This window comes from Hirundo rustica, chromosome 17, assembly GCF_015227805.2.
Source record: "Hirundo rustica isolate bHirRus1 chromosome 17, bHirRus1.pri.v3, whole genome shotgun sequence".
NCBI classification, from domain to species: Eukaryota; Metazoa; Chordata; class Aves; order Passeriformes; family Hirundinidae; genus Hirundo; species Hirundo rustica.
Genome location: NC_053466.1, coordinates 4,751,796 through 4,767,345, shown reverse-complemented (window position 1 = coordinate 4,767,345; position 15,550 = coordinate 4,751,796). Strand labels below are relative to the sequence as shown.

Genomic DNA, 15,550 nt, shown 5'->3' with positions numbered 1-15,550 from the left:
ACGGGCTCGGTCCCGCACACGGACACGGACACGGGCACGGGCTCGGTCCCGCACACGGACACGGACACGGGCTCGGTCCCGCACACGGACACGGACACGGACACGGACACGGGCTCGGTCCCGCACACGGACACGGACACGGACACGGACACGGGCTCGGTCCCGCACACGGACACGGGCTCGGTCCCGCACACGGACACGGACACGGACACGGGCTCGGTCCCGCACACGGACACGGACACGGACACGGGCTCGCTCCCCCGGTGCCGCCCGGTGCCCGGCGCGCGCGGCGCACGCGCGGAGCGGCGGGCGGGGATCCCGGCCCCGCGTGCGCGTGACGTCGCCGCGTCTCGCGCCGCTCCGGGCCGGCGGCGGCCCCGGTGAGTGCGGGCGGAGCGCGGGGAGCGGCCCGGCACGGCCCGGGAACCGCCTGTGCCCCCGCCGTTCGTCCCCGCAAACCGCCCCGGCTGGCAGGTGACAGCGGCCGGGCTGCGCGGCGAGCGGTGCCCGGTACCGGCTCGGGGCTCGGTGGGTGGCGCGGGCGAAGCGGACGGGGAGCGGAGCGGAGCGGAGCGGCGGGGGATGCTCGATGCGCAGTGCGGGGGGTGCGCGGTGCTGGGGGTACAGGGCGGTGATGCGGGATCGGAACGGTGCAGGGTGCTCGGTGCTGGGGACACAGAGCGGTCCGCGGTGCTGGGTGTTCGGTGCGGAGCGCTCAGAGTAGTGCTGCGTGCCTCGTACAGGATGCTCGGTGCAGGGTGTTCAGGGCAGGATGCTCGGTGCTGGGTTCACGGGTGGTGCTGGGTGCAGGATGCTCGGTGCTGGGTTCACGAGTGGTGCCGGGTGCAGGATGCTCGGTGCTGGGTTCACGAGTGGTGCTGGGTGCAGGATGCTTGGTGCAGTGCAGGTGTGCTGAGGTGGCTACAGGGTGCTCAGTGCACAGAACACGGCGCAGAATGCACGGCAGGTGGGACAAGGTGCTCAGCCCGGGGTCCTCCTCGTACCTTTGTCCTCCCATTCTGCTCTTTGGCACACGGTCCTCTCTCCCCGCTCCCATGGCACCCCTCTGGCAGCCCAGCACTGAGCTGTGCCCCCATAACCTGAGCACTGCCATACACAGAGGCACCCATGGGCTCGACTGTCCGTCTGTCCAGGTGTCCAGAGCTCAGCCGAGGTTGGAACTGCCCTCCTGTACCAGGATGAGCGTGGTGGCCTGGGCAGGTGGGTGCCCAGTGAGAGGCTGCACCTGCCGGTCTCGGGCAGCGTCAGCCTCTGCTAAGGCTCGAGAGATGTTGGCAGCACCGAGGTCAGGGTGGCTGTGGGATGTGAGTCCCCCTTGGCAGGGGGTGCAGACGGGCTCCTGAGCGGCTGCACTGGCACCTTGCAGCCCACTCAAAGCGCTGGCCCTCCCCTGGCAGTGCCCACCTGTTACTCAGCTGTGCCCTGTGTGGCAGGGATGTGACATCCACGCTTTGTCCAGCTTGAGTCCCTTGGGACTCATGGCTGGAGTTGCTGGCACCGGGGCTGGCAGCGTGAGCTGGGCTGCCCTCCTCTGCAGGCAGGGAATGGTTTGCATCACAGAGGCCTTTGCTCTGTCCCTCGCTGTGTTTGTTTGCGTGCTCGGGCTCTGTCCAAAAATCATCTCACAGCTTGAAACCCCTTCAGACGCCTCCCTCTGCCAGGCCCCGCCAGCTGCTTGGACTCGGTTTGGGGAGGCGAGTCCCCCCCCAGCACAGCCACGCTGCTCCCTCCTGCTCAGGCACTGGGCAGCAGTGAAATCCCAAGGATTGGTGCTAACAGGTTTCCAGATTTGCCGTGTGTTTAGTGGGGATGCTGCGGGGTGCTCGTGGGGAGCTGTCAAGTGCCATCGCGTGCCGGTGGCAGCTGGTGCCCCGAGGCTGCTGCATGTGGCACCACAGGAGCAGCTGTGCTGCAGAGCCCGAAGGGAGCCCAAGGTCTGTGCAGAGTCCCACGAGAGAGGCAGCCCGGAATTTGGGGGACAGCAGCTGAACTGGGCACTGTGCGGGTCCTGCCCACAGCAGGTGGCATTGAGAGGGGCTTCACTGCGGGGGGACGTGGCAGGCTGGGGCCTGGGGTCTCTGCAGGACGCTGCTGGGCTCACCAGCATGGGCAGGCTCGTGCCACTGCTGTCCTCTTGCCTGTAGGTTTTACAAACCGTATTAGTAATTTCTGTCGCTATTTTAAGAATTTTCCAAAGGCAGTTTGCGTTACGGGTACGCCGAGCCTTCGGGGATGTGTGGGATGGCAGGAGCGCTGTTAAAACGCGGGGACTGTCAAGAAGATTTTTGGAGAGAGAAAACAAACCCCCAGCAGGTGGTTTTATTTGGCACCGTGCAGATGCGCCTTGTGATGAATGTGTGATGCCTTGAGGAGCGTCAGCCTCACGCCTCGGCCGAGCGCGTTTCCCTCCAGATTCCACAGGCAGTGGGCACGCAGAACCCGGGACAAGCTTGCCCTGGTCTCGGCTGCCTGCTTTGGTTCACTCTGTTTTCCAAGCCTTTCATGCCCTGTTTTCAAGCCTTCCAAGCCATTCCTGCGGGAATTCTCTCGAAGATTTCCTCTCTCACGGTGAACGATGCCCTTTTTTTGCCCCCTTTTCGTCCCCGCTCCGTGCCGTGGTGCCTCACGGTGTGGGTGCAGGCAGGAGGGTGGCCCTGCCGCAGGAGCCCCTTGTCCCCTCCCAGGGACAGCAAACAAGAGCAGCGGCCGGGATTGCTCAACGCGCAGCGCTCGGAAGTGAAGCAAGCGGCCGCTTCCCACCGCGCCTTCCCAGACAGAGACCCCAGACTGAGGCTGGCGGCTCTGAAGGGGCTGAAGCATCCAGGTGCTTCTCCGCAGAAGAATGGCCACAAGCACGTTGGCTCCAAAGCCGCAGGCTGCTGTGCTGGGGCAGCTTTTCCAGCTCTCCTGTTCCTCCTCGCTGCTGGGAAAGCTGCTGCGGTGCTGCTGCTGGCAGCGGCTGAGCTGCCACCCCACTGCCGGCCAGCGTGGCCGGGTGGCACTCGGGGCACGGGCACAGGCCCCGGTGGCAGCAGACAGAGGAGGAGCAGGGCTCCCAGCTGGGCTGGTGCAGACAGGAAGGCGCTGGGATGTGCCGTGCGGGGTGCTCTGGCTGACGAGGCGGCCGTGGCGCAGGCTCGGAAGGAGCCGGTTCCGTTTCTTCCGTCGGTGGTTTCACAAGGGCTTCTCCCGTGCCAGGGCTTGGGGCTGGTCATTTCCCGTCCTCGCTGGGGCTGGGAGTGGGAGGATACGAGCTCACACGTTGTTGAAGCGGGTGCTGGTGCTTCCCAAAGTTTCTGGCTTTGTGGAGACGCCAAGTGCTTGCCGTTACGGCATCCGCTGTGCCGAGCGTGGCTGGGCATCGCTGGCGGTCCTGAGGCCGGGCTGCGCTCAGGACAGCTCCTGAGGGAGCTGCAGGAACCAGGACAAGAACGAGGAGAGGAGCTGGGGAAGATGGGGAAGTGCAGCAGTGTCCCCTCTCCCTTCCCTGCCTGCAGGGTGAGCAGCGGCACCTCCATCCTTGCTGCCCTGCCCTGCCCTCAGGCTGTGCCTCCAGGGCTGCTGCTGCTGCTGCTGCTGCATGGGGAAGCAAAACACTTTGATTTTGTTTCTTAAGCAAATTTGAGGTTTTGGGGTTTGTCTTGCAGAAACAACTTTTTATTTGCAGATCCTGATCTTTGTGCGTGCAAGAATGGAGCTTGTTGAGACTTAGGGTTTGGCGTGTGGATTGGGAAAATATTTTTTGAAGATACTTAAGCGTTTTTTTCTAGCAGTTCCTCTGACTTCTCTTTCTCCCTGTTGTATGGCATGCTCTGACCACCCACATTCCTGCAGGGAATGTTTGTGCAGTTTTGTGAGGGAAGAGCTGTGTTTGCATCAAGCCTGGTGAGTGAACAGGGGGGCTGCAACCCCCAGCTCCCCTCGCCCGGTGCCCCTCTCCCATGGGGATCCCCAGAACGTACCCTGGATGAGGGGTGAGAGCTGGAGAGACCTGGTCAGAGGCATGGAGAGTAATCATAGAATCATCACAGAATCATGGAATGGTTTGGGTTGGAAGGGATCTCAAAGATCTTCTAGTTCCACCCCCCTTCCATGGGCAGGGACACCTTCCACTAGACCAGGTTGCTCAGATCTCAGATCTCCATCCAGCCATGGCCATGGACATTCCCACAGCTTCCCTGGGCAAGAGGAGCTGGGGGAGAGCTCAGCGCTTTCCCAGAGCCCCATCCTCCAGCAGGACAGTGGAGTCACTTCAGGGCACAAGGGGAGCCAGCGTGGGGTGTCACTGTCAGTGGCACCTGTGCTGGCTTTGCCTTTGTGCCGCTGAGGCAGCAACTGCAGGTTAATTAAGGAAAGGTGAAGCTCTGTGGGTTAATTAAGAGCCAGGAGCTCCCTCTGAAGTGCAGAGCTCGTGTCCCATTTCAGCACAAGCATGTCTGACGTGCCGGAGCCTCGCTGCGCTGCGGTGCCAGGTGCTGGGGAGTGGGTGGGTGCCTCCATCCCTGTGTCCTGCCAGCAGCTTTCCCCTTGGGCATTCCATAATTAATCTGCCCCTCCGAGCTGAAGGCCGTGTCCCTGCGAGGTTGGCAGGGTGAATGCTGAGGTTTCCATCCCCGGAAGATAAAATGCCGTCGCCGTTCTTGGAGCGAGGGATGGGCGGAGGGGACTTACTGTAAATTGGGGGGATTTTTATCGTTTTGAGGAACGCTCCACCTTTGAGCAGGATAATAAAGTGTTTTGCTAATGGTAACAGCCTTGAGGCGATAAACCAACAGTCTGTTTGTGCTGTGAAATGTCTGTGGGTTCTCTGCTGGTGTGATGTAGAGCCTGCTGGAGCTGGCTGGCACGCAGCGCCCGTAGCCCTGGCTGGGATGCAGGGCAGGGATGCTCGGCTGGAATGGGTGGTGTGGCTCAGGGCTCTCACCTTGCAGGCTTTTCTGAGCCAGAAAGTGTTTGAAGCTGGCACACGTTGTCTTAATCCTTGGGGCAGCAGGCTGTGCTGGTTTATTTTTCGAGGTCCTCGGCAGTGAGAATAAATTCCCCTCTGCCCCCTGAGCCTGTTGGGTGCTAAGACGCAGCTGCAGCAGCCTCTCAGTGGTTTAGGTGCCGAGGTGGCTGCTTGAACACTCATCCCTGAACTCTTTTGACTGTTAGTTTTCCCTGGGATGATGGCGGCGGTGCAAGTGTGAACCACAGGGCCGTCAGTGCTCTTTGGGGATTTTCCAAGGGACACAGAACTCCGAAGTGCTCCAGACCACAGGTGTTTTTGCTGGGATTGGTTGTGTTTTCACTGGAATTGGCCTCTGTTCCTGTGGATGCCCTGAGTTCATGACCTGCAGTGCAGCTTCAGTTTTAGTCACCAAACCCATCCCGCTCTCAGCAGTCCCGCTCTCGCCACGTGGTGGCTGACAGCAGCTTCTTTTTTGTCACGGGGTTTTTTTTTTTTGGAGTGCAGCAGCCTCATTTTCATATCTTCTCTCCGAGGCTCAAGGCCCATGGCCCAACTGCAGCAGAGGTACGTGCAGAGCCCCTGTCCCACCGCTGGGTTGTGTGGGTTGGACCCTGTTCCCTATGGGATCGATCCCTGTGCAGTGCTGGGGTGGAGGAGCACGAGCTGAGGCTTGTGCAACAGGGCTGACGCTGCACTCGGTGACCACAGCCACCCCCGTGGTGCCTCTGTGGGCTCCTGGTGGAGGCTGGGGCCGGCCCCACGCTCCCTGCCCCGTGCTCGCTGCATTCCAGTCCTGCTAAGAGGGAGACGTTTGGAAATGTGCCGTACGAGTTGCCAGCAGGAGCATCCATGAGGAGCAGAGCTGCCATCGGCGGTGCCAGCGTTGGGCTGAGCTCAGGTCGGGATGAAGCGGTGGCCCTCAGGCGAGCTGTGTTTATTTTTGTAAATGAACTGGAGACTATCAATTCAGTAATTAAATAATGCTGATTTGTAAAGATGTGAGTTGGATATGTTGGGACATTTCTCGCTGACCACAGTTTCTGCTGCTGTTTCGCCACAAGGGTGCCTGCAGATCCTCATCCTTTCTATTAAGCACCAGCAAATTGAGCTCAAATTTTCCAGGCCACACCTACGTCTTCTGGGGTGGCTGCACTTTATGACAATCATTTCTGAGAATGGTTTAGAGAAAAATGCAGCTTTTGATCCTGTGGGGCTTCTCGTAGAAACTGGTTTTGTGGTTGTTTGTAGCACTTGAACAAATGGTGTTTCCTCACTGCTGAGGGTGCTGTGCTGGCACGGGGGCTGTTCCCTGCGGGTGGTTTTTTACCCGTTCCCAGCGCAGGTGCCAAGGTCAGGGGTTTCACTCTGGGGTTTTGGTCGGGGCTTTGGTCTGAGCTGTTGTTGGAGCCCAGCTGGTGGTGACGCCCTGCACAGCATCAGGAAGGAAGTCACAAACAAGTGTGAGTCCGTGTGTCTGTCTGTGTGTCTGAGCACGGGGAAGAGCTGGAGAGGTTTCTGGAGCGGGGTGAGTCGGGTGAGCTGTTAAACCACCTCTGTCCCTGCACCTCAGCGCTCGTGGCACTGCAGAGGCACATGCAGGGATGTGGCAGCTGCAGCCTGGTCAGGAGCTGGAATCCTGCGGTCCATGGAGGCCAGGCTGAGCAGGAAGCCTCGCAGGGAAGCGCCTGCACTGCGGATAAGCCCTTGCAGAGTTCATGCTGGGTGGAGTTTCCCTCTGGTTTCTCCTTAGTGCTGAGGCGGAGGGGCCGGTGACACTCGATGGCAGGAGGGGAGACTGGTGTGGCTGGAATAGCCATTAGTGTCACTGCTGGAAATGTTCTCAGGAACATCCTGCTGTGAGCCAGGGGCAGCTGACTGGGAATGTCCCAGCAGCTGTGACCCCTTGATGGTCCCATGTTGTGATCCTGGGAGCAGAGTGAGATCCCGTGATCCCACCGGGTGCTGGCCCCTCGGGGTGCTCCGCTGCAGCTCCGCATCCCAGACTGTCCCCAGGATGCTCTGTGCTTGCAGGATAGCAAGGGCTCCCTGGCGTGGAGCAGTCCTTGTGCGTGCAGGTGCTGTGTCCTTGTGGGAAACCCGGTGTTCAGGGGTTTTGTTCCCAGCCTGGAGGGATTTCCACGCTGTGAGTGGCTGGCGCTTGTCAGGTGGTGAGGCTGGAGTGAGCTTTGTTCCTTGGGCTGGAGCCAGGAGATCCTGCCAGGCCTGCAGGTCCTGTCTCCTTTGACTGTCACTGATCTGGGGCTCTGGTCATGGTCTGACTTGTGCCTGATTTCAGCATTTGCAGCAGGCAAGTCTGGAGCTGCTTTCTCTGGTCAAGGCTGTTGTGTCGGTCGGTGTGTGTTGGAATTGTGCCCCGTTGGATTGTCATCCCCTGGGCTTTAAACATCCCGGCTGCTCGGGTGCCCCCGAGGCCTCTCCCTTCCAGGAGGCTGCATTTCCTAAAAGAGCCCTGCTGCTTCCCTCTGTGTGTCCTGTGAACAGTGCTGGTGTCTCAGGGCAGCTGTGCCAAGTCCAGCTGCCAGCACTGACCATGAGTTGGGACCACCAGCTCCACCGGGAACACCTTTCCCTGGGGCTCGGAGGAGGCTGTGGGCAGGAGGGGAAGGTGCTGAGGAGGAGGGCAGATGGATGTGTGTGCTAAATAAACAAATCAACACCGTGGCTTCTCTTCCCCATCAGGTGTTCTGGTGAGCACGGGTTCGGCATGAAGCTCAGCTAGCAGCACAATGACCGTACCGGGGAGAGGTAAGAGCAAGCAGCTGCGTGTGTGGTTCCCCTGGGATGCTGGGTGGCTGCTGCACGTCTGTCTGATGATGTTGCACATCTCTCCACACCACCGCTGCTGCCCCATTGGTCCTGTGTTGCTTTCACAAGCTGGCAGGACACAGTGTCGGCCTCGTTCATGTTCAAGTCCCATCAGCATGTGAAGAGGGAGGACTCGCTGCCTGTGGTACCTCTTGTCTCTCTGCTCTCGCTTCCCCGCTGGTTCCCATCCTCCCCCACGCTCTGGGTGCCAGCCTTGCCCTGATGCTGCCCAGGGACAGAGTCTCTGTCCTGTCCTGCTGTGTCCAAGCTCCCTAATTCCTGCTGGAGCGGGAAGCTCTCAGCGCCAGCTTGGGCGTCTGGAGGGGTGTTGTCTCTGGAAGGGCTGTGTCTGCTCAGACAGCCCTGCACCTAATTACACCATGATTCCAGCACAGTGTCTGCTGGGGAGGAAATGACCCATCCGTCTTCCCTCACAGACTAATGAGACCCATAAATTTTAGGAAATTCTCAGTGGAGAATTGCACAAAAGAGCTGAGAACCAGCTGGGCCGTTTGCGGTTGCCCCCGGCCCGCGGCCAGGCACGCTCTGGATGTCGTTCAGCCCTCCCAGCACATGGGGCTGATCCCAGGGTGATCCCAACAGAGAGATTTGTCCCATTCCAGCTCTCCCAGGGCCAGGGGCTGCCGTGCAGGGGCAGAACCAGAGTCCAGAGCTCGGCAGAGGGGAGAGGCCATGCTCCTTTGGGCACCTGCCTTTCCCACTCCCCACATGAAGTGGGAGCTTCCCCACGCTGGTGGCATTGGGTGGGAGCAGTGGAGGCTGTGTCCCTGCCTGCTGGACAGGCAGAGTGGTTCCCAGGGACTCACAGAATCCTAGGATCATTCAGAATGGAAAAGCCCTCCCAGACCATCCAACCTGAGACCAGCCTCTGCCCAGTCCCCACCAGAGCACTGAGTGCCACATCCAGGCGTTCCATGGACACCTCCAGGGATGGGGACTCCACCACCTCCCTGGGCAGCCCTTTCCAAGGCCTGACCACTCTTTCCATGAGGAAATTCCTCCTGATGTCCCACCTGAACCTCCCCTGGCACAGCTGGCAGCCCCAGCCGCCCTCCCATCACACACAATATGAGAGTCCCTTTGTTCCCTCCGTGCATCTCGGTGGGAACTGCTCCCTGTCAGCTGGTTCTCCTGGAGAACAGAGCACTTCTGTGCTCCAGCCTCCTTTCACGATGCAGCCTTTGCTGCTAATTAGCCTGTCTTGGTCTGCATCGCCCTAATTATTCCAGTTGGCCCTAAATCCTGCCTGCTCCTCTGCCACCCATTGAAATGGGTCTTGTGGCATTTGCAATTATTTTGGGGTGAACATTTGAATATATTTACATGACTGAAACAGATGAAGAGAGCAGGAAGGGGCAGCGCTTGTCTTGTTAATGGCTCTGACTCTGCTTGGTGCCGGCAAAAATGCCAGAGCTGTTGGGTGTCCCTCTGATCCACATCCCAGTAAATCCACCCACTTTATCTCATACCTGGGGATGCAGTTGAGGCTGTTTAGCTTTGGTATGTTACCAAGCAGCTGGTCAGGGTGGACCAGGGAGTAAAAAAACCACAAAAATACTTTTGGTGGTGATGTTGCCGTGCTGCTGGGTTGGGGAAGGGCATCCCTGGGCTGGCAGAGAGGCGCTGCCTGGGTCGGAGTGGGTGAAAGCCGAGGGGTGGATGGCAGCAGTCCGGGATGGTGGAGTGGGATGTCAGGGACTGGAAGGGGAGAGCAGAGCGAGTCCCTGAGTGCCTGGCAGGAAGGGCAGGAGCAGGGAAGCTGCCCAGCTCCAGGCTCTCTCCTGCCTGCTCCCTGCTCTGCATGGGCTGCTGCACAATGTGTTCCTTCGCGGAGGGGGGAAGGCGCTTTTCTGGAGCAGCTCTTTGGCCTCTGTCAGCAAAACAGAATCCATGGACGGCCCGTTCCTTCCACTCCATTCAGCTCCTGGCCCAGCCTCATAATCACAAAGAACTGGAAATCCCGGGGTGAGCCCAGGGGAGGATTGCAAAACCTGCACTGGCAACTGGGGCGGCCGGGGGGGAGGGGGAGGGCAGCGGTGCCAGCATTCCCGGGAGTTCCTCCGGGCACGCAGCTGAGCTGGGCACTCGCAGAGGCTGCAGCCTTCCTGCTGGATGTCCTGCCGAGCCGTGGAAAAGCCCAAAAAGTCTCGGTGCCAGATGAAGGTTCACGGATTTCTCCGACAGGTCGGTTTCCGAGGCAGGGCAGGGCGGTGAGCTCTGCGTGTGGCTGTTCGCTCTCAGATGGTTGAATTTCTCAGTGTTTCGTTCTAACGGTTTCTCCTGACTCAGACCCTTAAAGCTGGCATGAGAGGCTCTTGTTTTTCTCTTATTTCAGCCTCCCCCTCCCCTGTGACCGCAGACAAAATGTAGGGAGGATGCAGGTGGCTGAGAGGTGGGCAGTGCTGGAGTGCTGGCTTGGGTTTGGGTTCGGGAGGAGTCACCTCACCGAGGGTCTGGGCTTCATCTGTGGCATGAAACAGGCTCTTTCTAAAGATTTTGTTTTCAGGACTCCCTGAGTATACAGGGCCCCTCCTCTTCAAAACGTTCCTGGAACTTTGCTCCGGCCGGCCGTAAACCTGGGAGCACAAACAGTGCAGAGATTCCCTCTTTGGGTGTGCACCGAGGCAGACTTTAATTCTTTAATTACCTGCTGGGCGTAAGGCACCGAAGCTGGGAGGTGCTGATAAGCGAAGGAGGTGATGAAATGCCGGGCTGGTGTCAGCATCCCCTGGGAGCAGGGCTGGCCCCGCTGCTCTGACAGCGCCGTTCTCTTGCAGGTGCCCGTGGGGTTGGACACTCGCTAGCAGAGAGCTGAAGCCCGCGCCCAGGAGAGCAGGATGCGGGTCACCACGCGCAGGGTGCTGCTGCTGGTGGGCTCGGTGGCGGCCCTGATGGTGACCCTGCACCTCGGGCAGCAGGTCCTGGAGTGCCAGCAGGTCCTGAGCGAGAGGAGGCACAGGCTGATGAGGCCCGAGAACGAGGAGCTGGTGATGGTGGACGCCAACCACGTGGAGTACCGGTACAGCAAGGACATGCCCCTGATCTTCATCGGCGGCGTCCCGCGCAGCGGCACCACGCTGATGAGGGCCATGCTGGACGCCCACCCCGAGGTGCGCTGCGGGGAGGAGACCCGCATCATCCCCCGCGTGCTGGCCATGCGCCAGGCCTGGTCCAAGTCCGGCCGCGAGAAGATGCGCCTGGACGAGGCGGGCGTGACGGACCAGGTGCTGGACGCGGCCATGCAGGCCTTCATCCTGGAGGTGATCGCCAAGCACGGCGAGCCCGCCAGGTACCTGTGCAACAAGGACCCCTTCACGCTCAAGTCCTCCGTGTACCTGTCCCGGCTGTTCCCCAACTCCAAGTTCCTGCTGATGGTGCGGGACGGGCGCGCCTCGGTGCACTCCATGATCACGCGCAAGGTGACCATCGCCGGCTTCGACCTGAGCAGCTACCGGGACTGCCTGACCAAGTGGAACAAGGCCATCGAGGTGATGTACTCCCAGTGCCTGGAGATCGGCCGCGCCCGCTGCCTGCCCGTCTACTACGAGCAGCTGGTGCTGCACCCCGAGCAGTCCATGCACAACATCATGAGGTTCCTGGACATCTCCTGGAGCGACACGGTGCTGCACCACGAGGAGCTCATCGGGAAGCCCGGCGGGGTGTCCCTTTCCAAGTGAGTCTCGGCTCCTTCCTCGGCTTTTCGTTGCACAAAGCAGGCTGAAACTGGGGGCAGAGCCGCCTTGGTGAGGTTTACGTGCGATTTTGGGGGAGCAGGGACGGCACGTTGTACTGCAGTGGGGTTTGTGTTCCTGAGTAAGGGATGGCTTTAGTGCTACCAATCTGTTGTACTCCACAGAACAGCTTGTCGAGCGAGGATTTCAGGAGCAGGTGACTGTTTAATCTCTCTTGACACTGCAGAAATTATTTCAGTCTCTAATTTGCAAAGAGCTGCTTGCTCTGAAACGTGAGCACTTTAATGCCTCCTTCTCCACCCGTCCTCGGATGCCTCCTTGGTGTGATTAGCTGTGCTGCTGGTGGTGATGAGCTGCGGTTCCTGCCAGGTCTGGGGCTGGTGTTGCAGAATAAAAGCAATACCTGCTCAGTGGAGGCACACCCAGCACTCCCTGCCGGCCTCTCCGTGTGCAGGGGGCGTTTACCTTCTCCCACTTTCTTTTCCTCTTTTAATGCCGTTTCTTTTCTAGATGGAGGCTTAAGTCAGCCTTACTAAAATCTAATCAGCAGTGTGAGGGAATTATCCAAGTCTCTGTATCAGTTGCTGGTGTCCCGGTGGTGAGGGCACAGGAACCACGGAGGACGTGCAGCTGCTCCAGTTTTCCGGGATGCCCTGGGAATGCAGCTGGCTCTGCTTCCCTGTTTGCTCAGAGTAAATTGGTCCGGGCTGCTTAGGTCAGGTTTTGAATATTCATAGGGTTCACCGGGTGTACCTGTGCTACAGCCCTCACATCTGACTTTGTTTTCCTCTGATAAGCAGTGTGAAAACCCCTGTCCCAGTGCAGGATGGATCCCTCCTATAGGGAAAGAGGAAGCAGCCTCAAGTTGTGCCAGAGGAGGTTTGGGTTGGATAAAAAAGAAAATTCCTTCTCTGAAAGGGAGATCAGGCATTGGAACAGAACAGTGGTAGAGTCACCGTCCTTGAAGGAATTTAAAAGCTGTGTGGATGTGGCTGCTGGGGACGTGGGTCAGTGGTGGCCATAGCGGTGCTGAGGGAATGGTTGGACTCACTGGTCTTAGAGGGCTTTTCCAACCTTAATTAGTTCCATGGTTCTAAACAGGAGAGCCCAGCCTCGGGGGCTGTGGAACCCCCTGCCAGGGTCTGCTTCCCCAGAGCAGGGCCGTGAGGGACAGAGGCTGTGGCTGCCCCATCCAAGGAAGTGCCCAGGGCCAGGTGGGACAGGACTTGGAGCAGCCTGGAAGGTGTCTGTGCCCATGGCAGGGAGTGGGATGGGATTTAAGGTTCTCTGTGGAGGTGGCAGCGCTTGTGTGTGAGCCCAGCACGTGTGTGAAATCCAACCATCGTGCCTTTTGTTCCTTTTCCTTTTTTTTCCCCCAGGATAGAAAGGTCAACAGACCAGGTGATCAAGCCGGTGAACATGGAGGCGTTATCCAAATGGATCGGGCACATCCCGGGGGATGTGCTGCAGGACATGGCCCACATCGCCCCCATGCTGGCCAGGCTCGGCTACGACCCCTACGCCAACCCCCCCAACTACGGCCACCCCGACCCCCTGGTTGTCAACAACACGCACAGAGTGAGTGGCACTGCCACGGGGCACGGGCCAGGGGCTCACGGAGCCCTCCGGAGCAGGGGAAGCTCCTGAACCGGGATAGAGCAGAGGGAAAACAGATTCGCACAGGGAAAACAGAATCACAGAATTCCGGAGTTATTCGGGTTGGAAAAGAACCGTCCAGAACTTCCCAGGACCATCGAGTCCAACCTGTGCCTGATCCTCACCTTGTCACCAGCCCAGAGCACTGAGTGCCACATCAAACACGTTCCTTGGACACCTCCAGGGATGGGGAATCCGCAGCTCCCTGGGCAGTTCCAAGGCCTCACCGCTCTTTCCATGAGGAAATTCCTCCTGATGTCCAACCTGACCCTCCCCTGGCACAGCTTGAGACCGTTCCCTCTCATCCTGTCCCTGTTCCCTGGGAGCAGAGCCCAGATCCCCCTGGCTGTCCCCTCCTGTCAGGGAATTGTGCAGAGCCACAAGATCCCCTCTGAGCCTCCTTTTCTCCAGGCTGAGCCCCTTTCCAGCTCCCTCAGCTGTTCCTGGTGCTCCAGCCCCTTCCCAGCTCTGTTCCCTTCCCTGGACATGCTCCAGCCCCTCATCTGTCTTAGAGAGAGGGAGCCAGAACAGGACAGAGCACTCAAGGTGCATTTCCCTGGGAAGGTTGGGAATGGCTGGCAGCAGTGACCCAGAGGTGATTCCATTGCCCCAGGGGATGACTCCAGGTTTCTCTTTCGCACAGGTTTTAAAGGGGGATTATAAAACACCGGCCAATCTCAAAGGTCACCTGCAGGTAAGAGCCGGGTGTGCCCTGAGGCTTTGGGACACACCGGGGTGCCTGGTCCCTGCTCCCTTCCCAGGGAATGCTGGCTCAGAGCTGACCCTTCTCTTTTGGGGTTCTTCCAGGTGACTCAGAACACGTCATCTCCTCACTAAGAATATTAATGATTTCCAGGTGAGAACCTGTTTACTTAATGTTGGGATTTGGGCAAATCCGCCTGCGTTGCTCCAGGACCGGCGCTGGGTTTGTGTGATTTCTGTGGATCAGCTGGGGTTCCGGGCGCACTCCTGGTGCCAGGAATCCTTCACAGTCGCCTCAGATCTTGCCACACAATGCTGCTGTGTGGGACCATTTGTGAGGAATTCTTTTCCTGAGCTCTGGGAACAGGATTAAAGCTGCAAAATGAAACTCAGCCGCTTGGGAGGGTTATTGCAGCTCGTCCCCGCGGGCAGCTGGGACACATGGAATGTGTGGATGAGCTGAGCTGCTCCCCAGCTGCCTCCAAGGACGTGCCATGGACCTGAGGAAGGGGATAGAAAACAAAGGAAAACATGATGGAAAACAAAGCTGCTGCCTTGGGCTTCTGCTTCAGAGACAACTGGTGATGTGTTGGATGTTCTTCCTCCATGCTAAAGCATAAAATATCATTCTTGGTACTAAAACTAATCCTTTAAGTGCAAGTTTCTGTCTACAAGCAGATGGTTGGGCTAGAAAAAGATCAGAAGCACTGAGGGAAGTTCAGGAATTGTGTGTCGCCTGTCCTGGGCTGAGAATTGGTTCCTTTCTGGCCATGTTTTGTGTCACAGGGGCTTTAAACCCTCACTCGAGCATTGCATTGCTAGTCTGAGGGGATCCTGCTCCCGAGGGGATCCTGCTCCTTAGGGGTTCCTGCTCCAAGGGGATCCTGCCCCTCCGGGAATCCTGTTTCTTAAGGGGTCCTGCTGCTTAGGAGATCCTGTTCCTTAGGGGATCCGGCTCCCAAGGCAATCCTGTCCCTGAGGTTGTGTGTTTTGTCTCTTCCAGAACGCTGCCAGTGGCCTGTTGTTGCCCGAGAAGGAAGAGTGTGCAGTGGGCCCGTGGAAATCGGTTCTCCAAGCATATTGCTTGCTCCTACTGTTGCCAAATGACTGCGCTCCAGGAATGTATTTGCATTTATTTGCAAAGGCCAAACGTGCTCCACGGCGGGAACGTCCCCGGCCTCTCCCAGCGCTCCGTGGGGAATGCAGCTGTGGAAATCCTGACTTGGGGGGGTGGGAGGAGATTCCCTGTGCCGTGGCTGGAGGACTCAGTACATCGTGTTTGTGTCTCTGTGATCTGTTCCCCGTTCCCGGTGTGGGGAGCAGCCCTCCCATCCCTGCTGTTCCGTATTCCTGGGATCGGGAAGAGCCACCCTGGTCCTGCTGTTCCCAATTCCCAGGCTCAGGAACAGCCCCCTGGCCCTGCAGAGAGCCTTTGTGGTGCGTGTGCCCTCCCCCCCCTATTCCCTCCCCGACCCTGCAGAGGCTATTGCAGAGTTAATATATGGCCCCCCCTACCCCCCGTGTCGGACACCATTAAAGTGTTGATTTGATATTTAATATTTTAATTATTAATCGCGCGGGCTCCGCCCCCTCTACCCTGCCGGGCCACAAGGCGGCGCTGCCGCTCAGCGCCAGACAACTCTATGGTCTGGGGTTGGGGCTCGCGCTACCGGAAGCGGAC

At 58.9% G+C, this 15,550-nt stretch overlaps 1 protein-coding gene across 6 annotated transcripts; it reads left to right on the top strand.

Moving 5' to 3' along the window:
* The first annotated feature begins 332 nt into the window (after positions 1-332).
* TPST2 (tyrosylprotein sulfotransferase 2) lies at positions 333-15,418 on the top strand. Of its 6 annotated transcripts, none has more exons than XM_040081275.2 (7): positions 333-380; positions 7,673-7,738; positions 10,597-11,492; positions 12,891-13,089; positions 13,811-13,861; positions 13,975-14,023; positions 14,873-15,418. In XM_040081275.2, exons 3-6 carry the CDS (start codon positions 10,657-10,659, stop codon positions 14,002-14,004), a joined length of 1,116 nt encoding a protein of 371 aa, XP_039937209.1. In that variant the 5' UTR covers positions 333-380; positions 7,673-7,738; positions 10,597-10,656; the 3' UTR covers positions 14,005-14,023; positions 14,873-15,418. The 6 variants fall into 6 exon arrangements, with proteins under 6 accessions (XP_039937209.1, XP_039937210.1, XP_039937208.1 ...); XM_040081276.2 differs by lacking the exon at positions 333-380 and adding an exon at positions 405-474 and having other exon boundaries at positions 14,873-15,395; XM_040081274.2 differs by lacking the exon at positions 333-380 and adding an exon at positions 440-528.
* Positions 15,419-15,550: the final 132 nt, after the last annotated feature.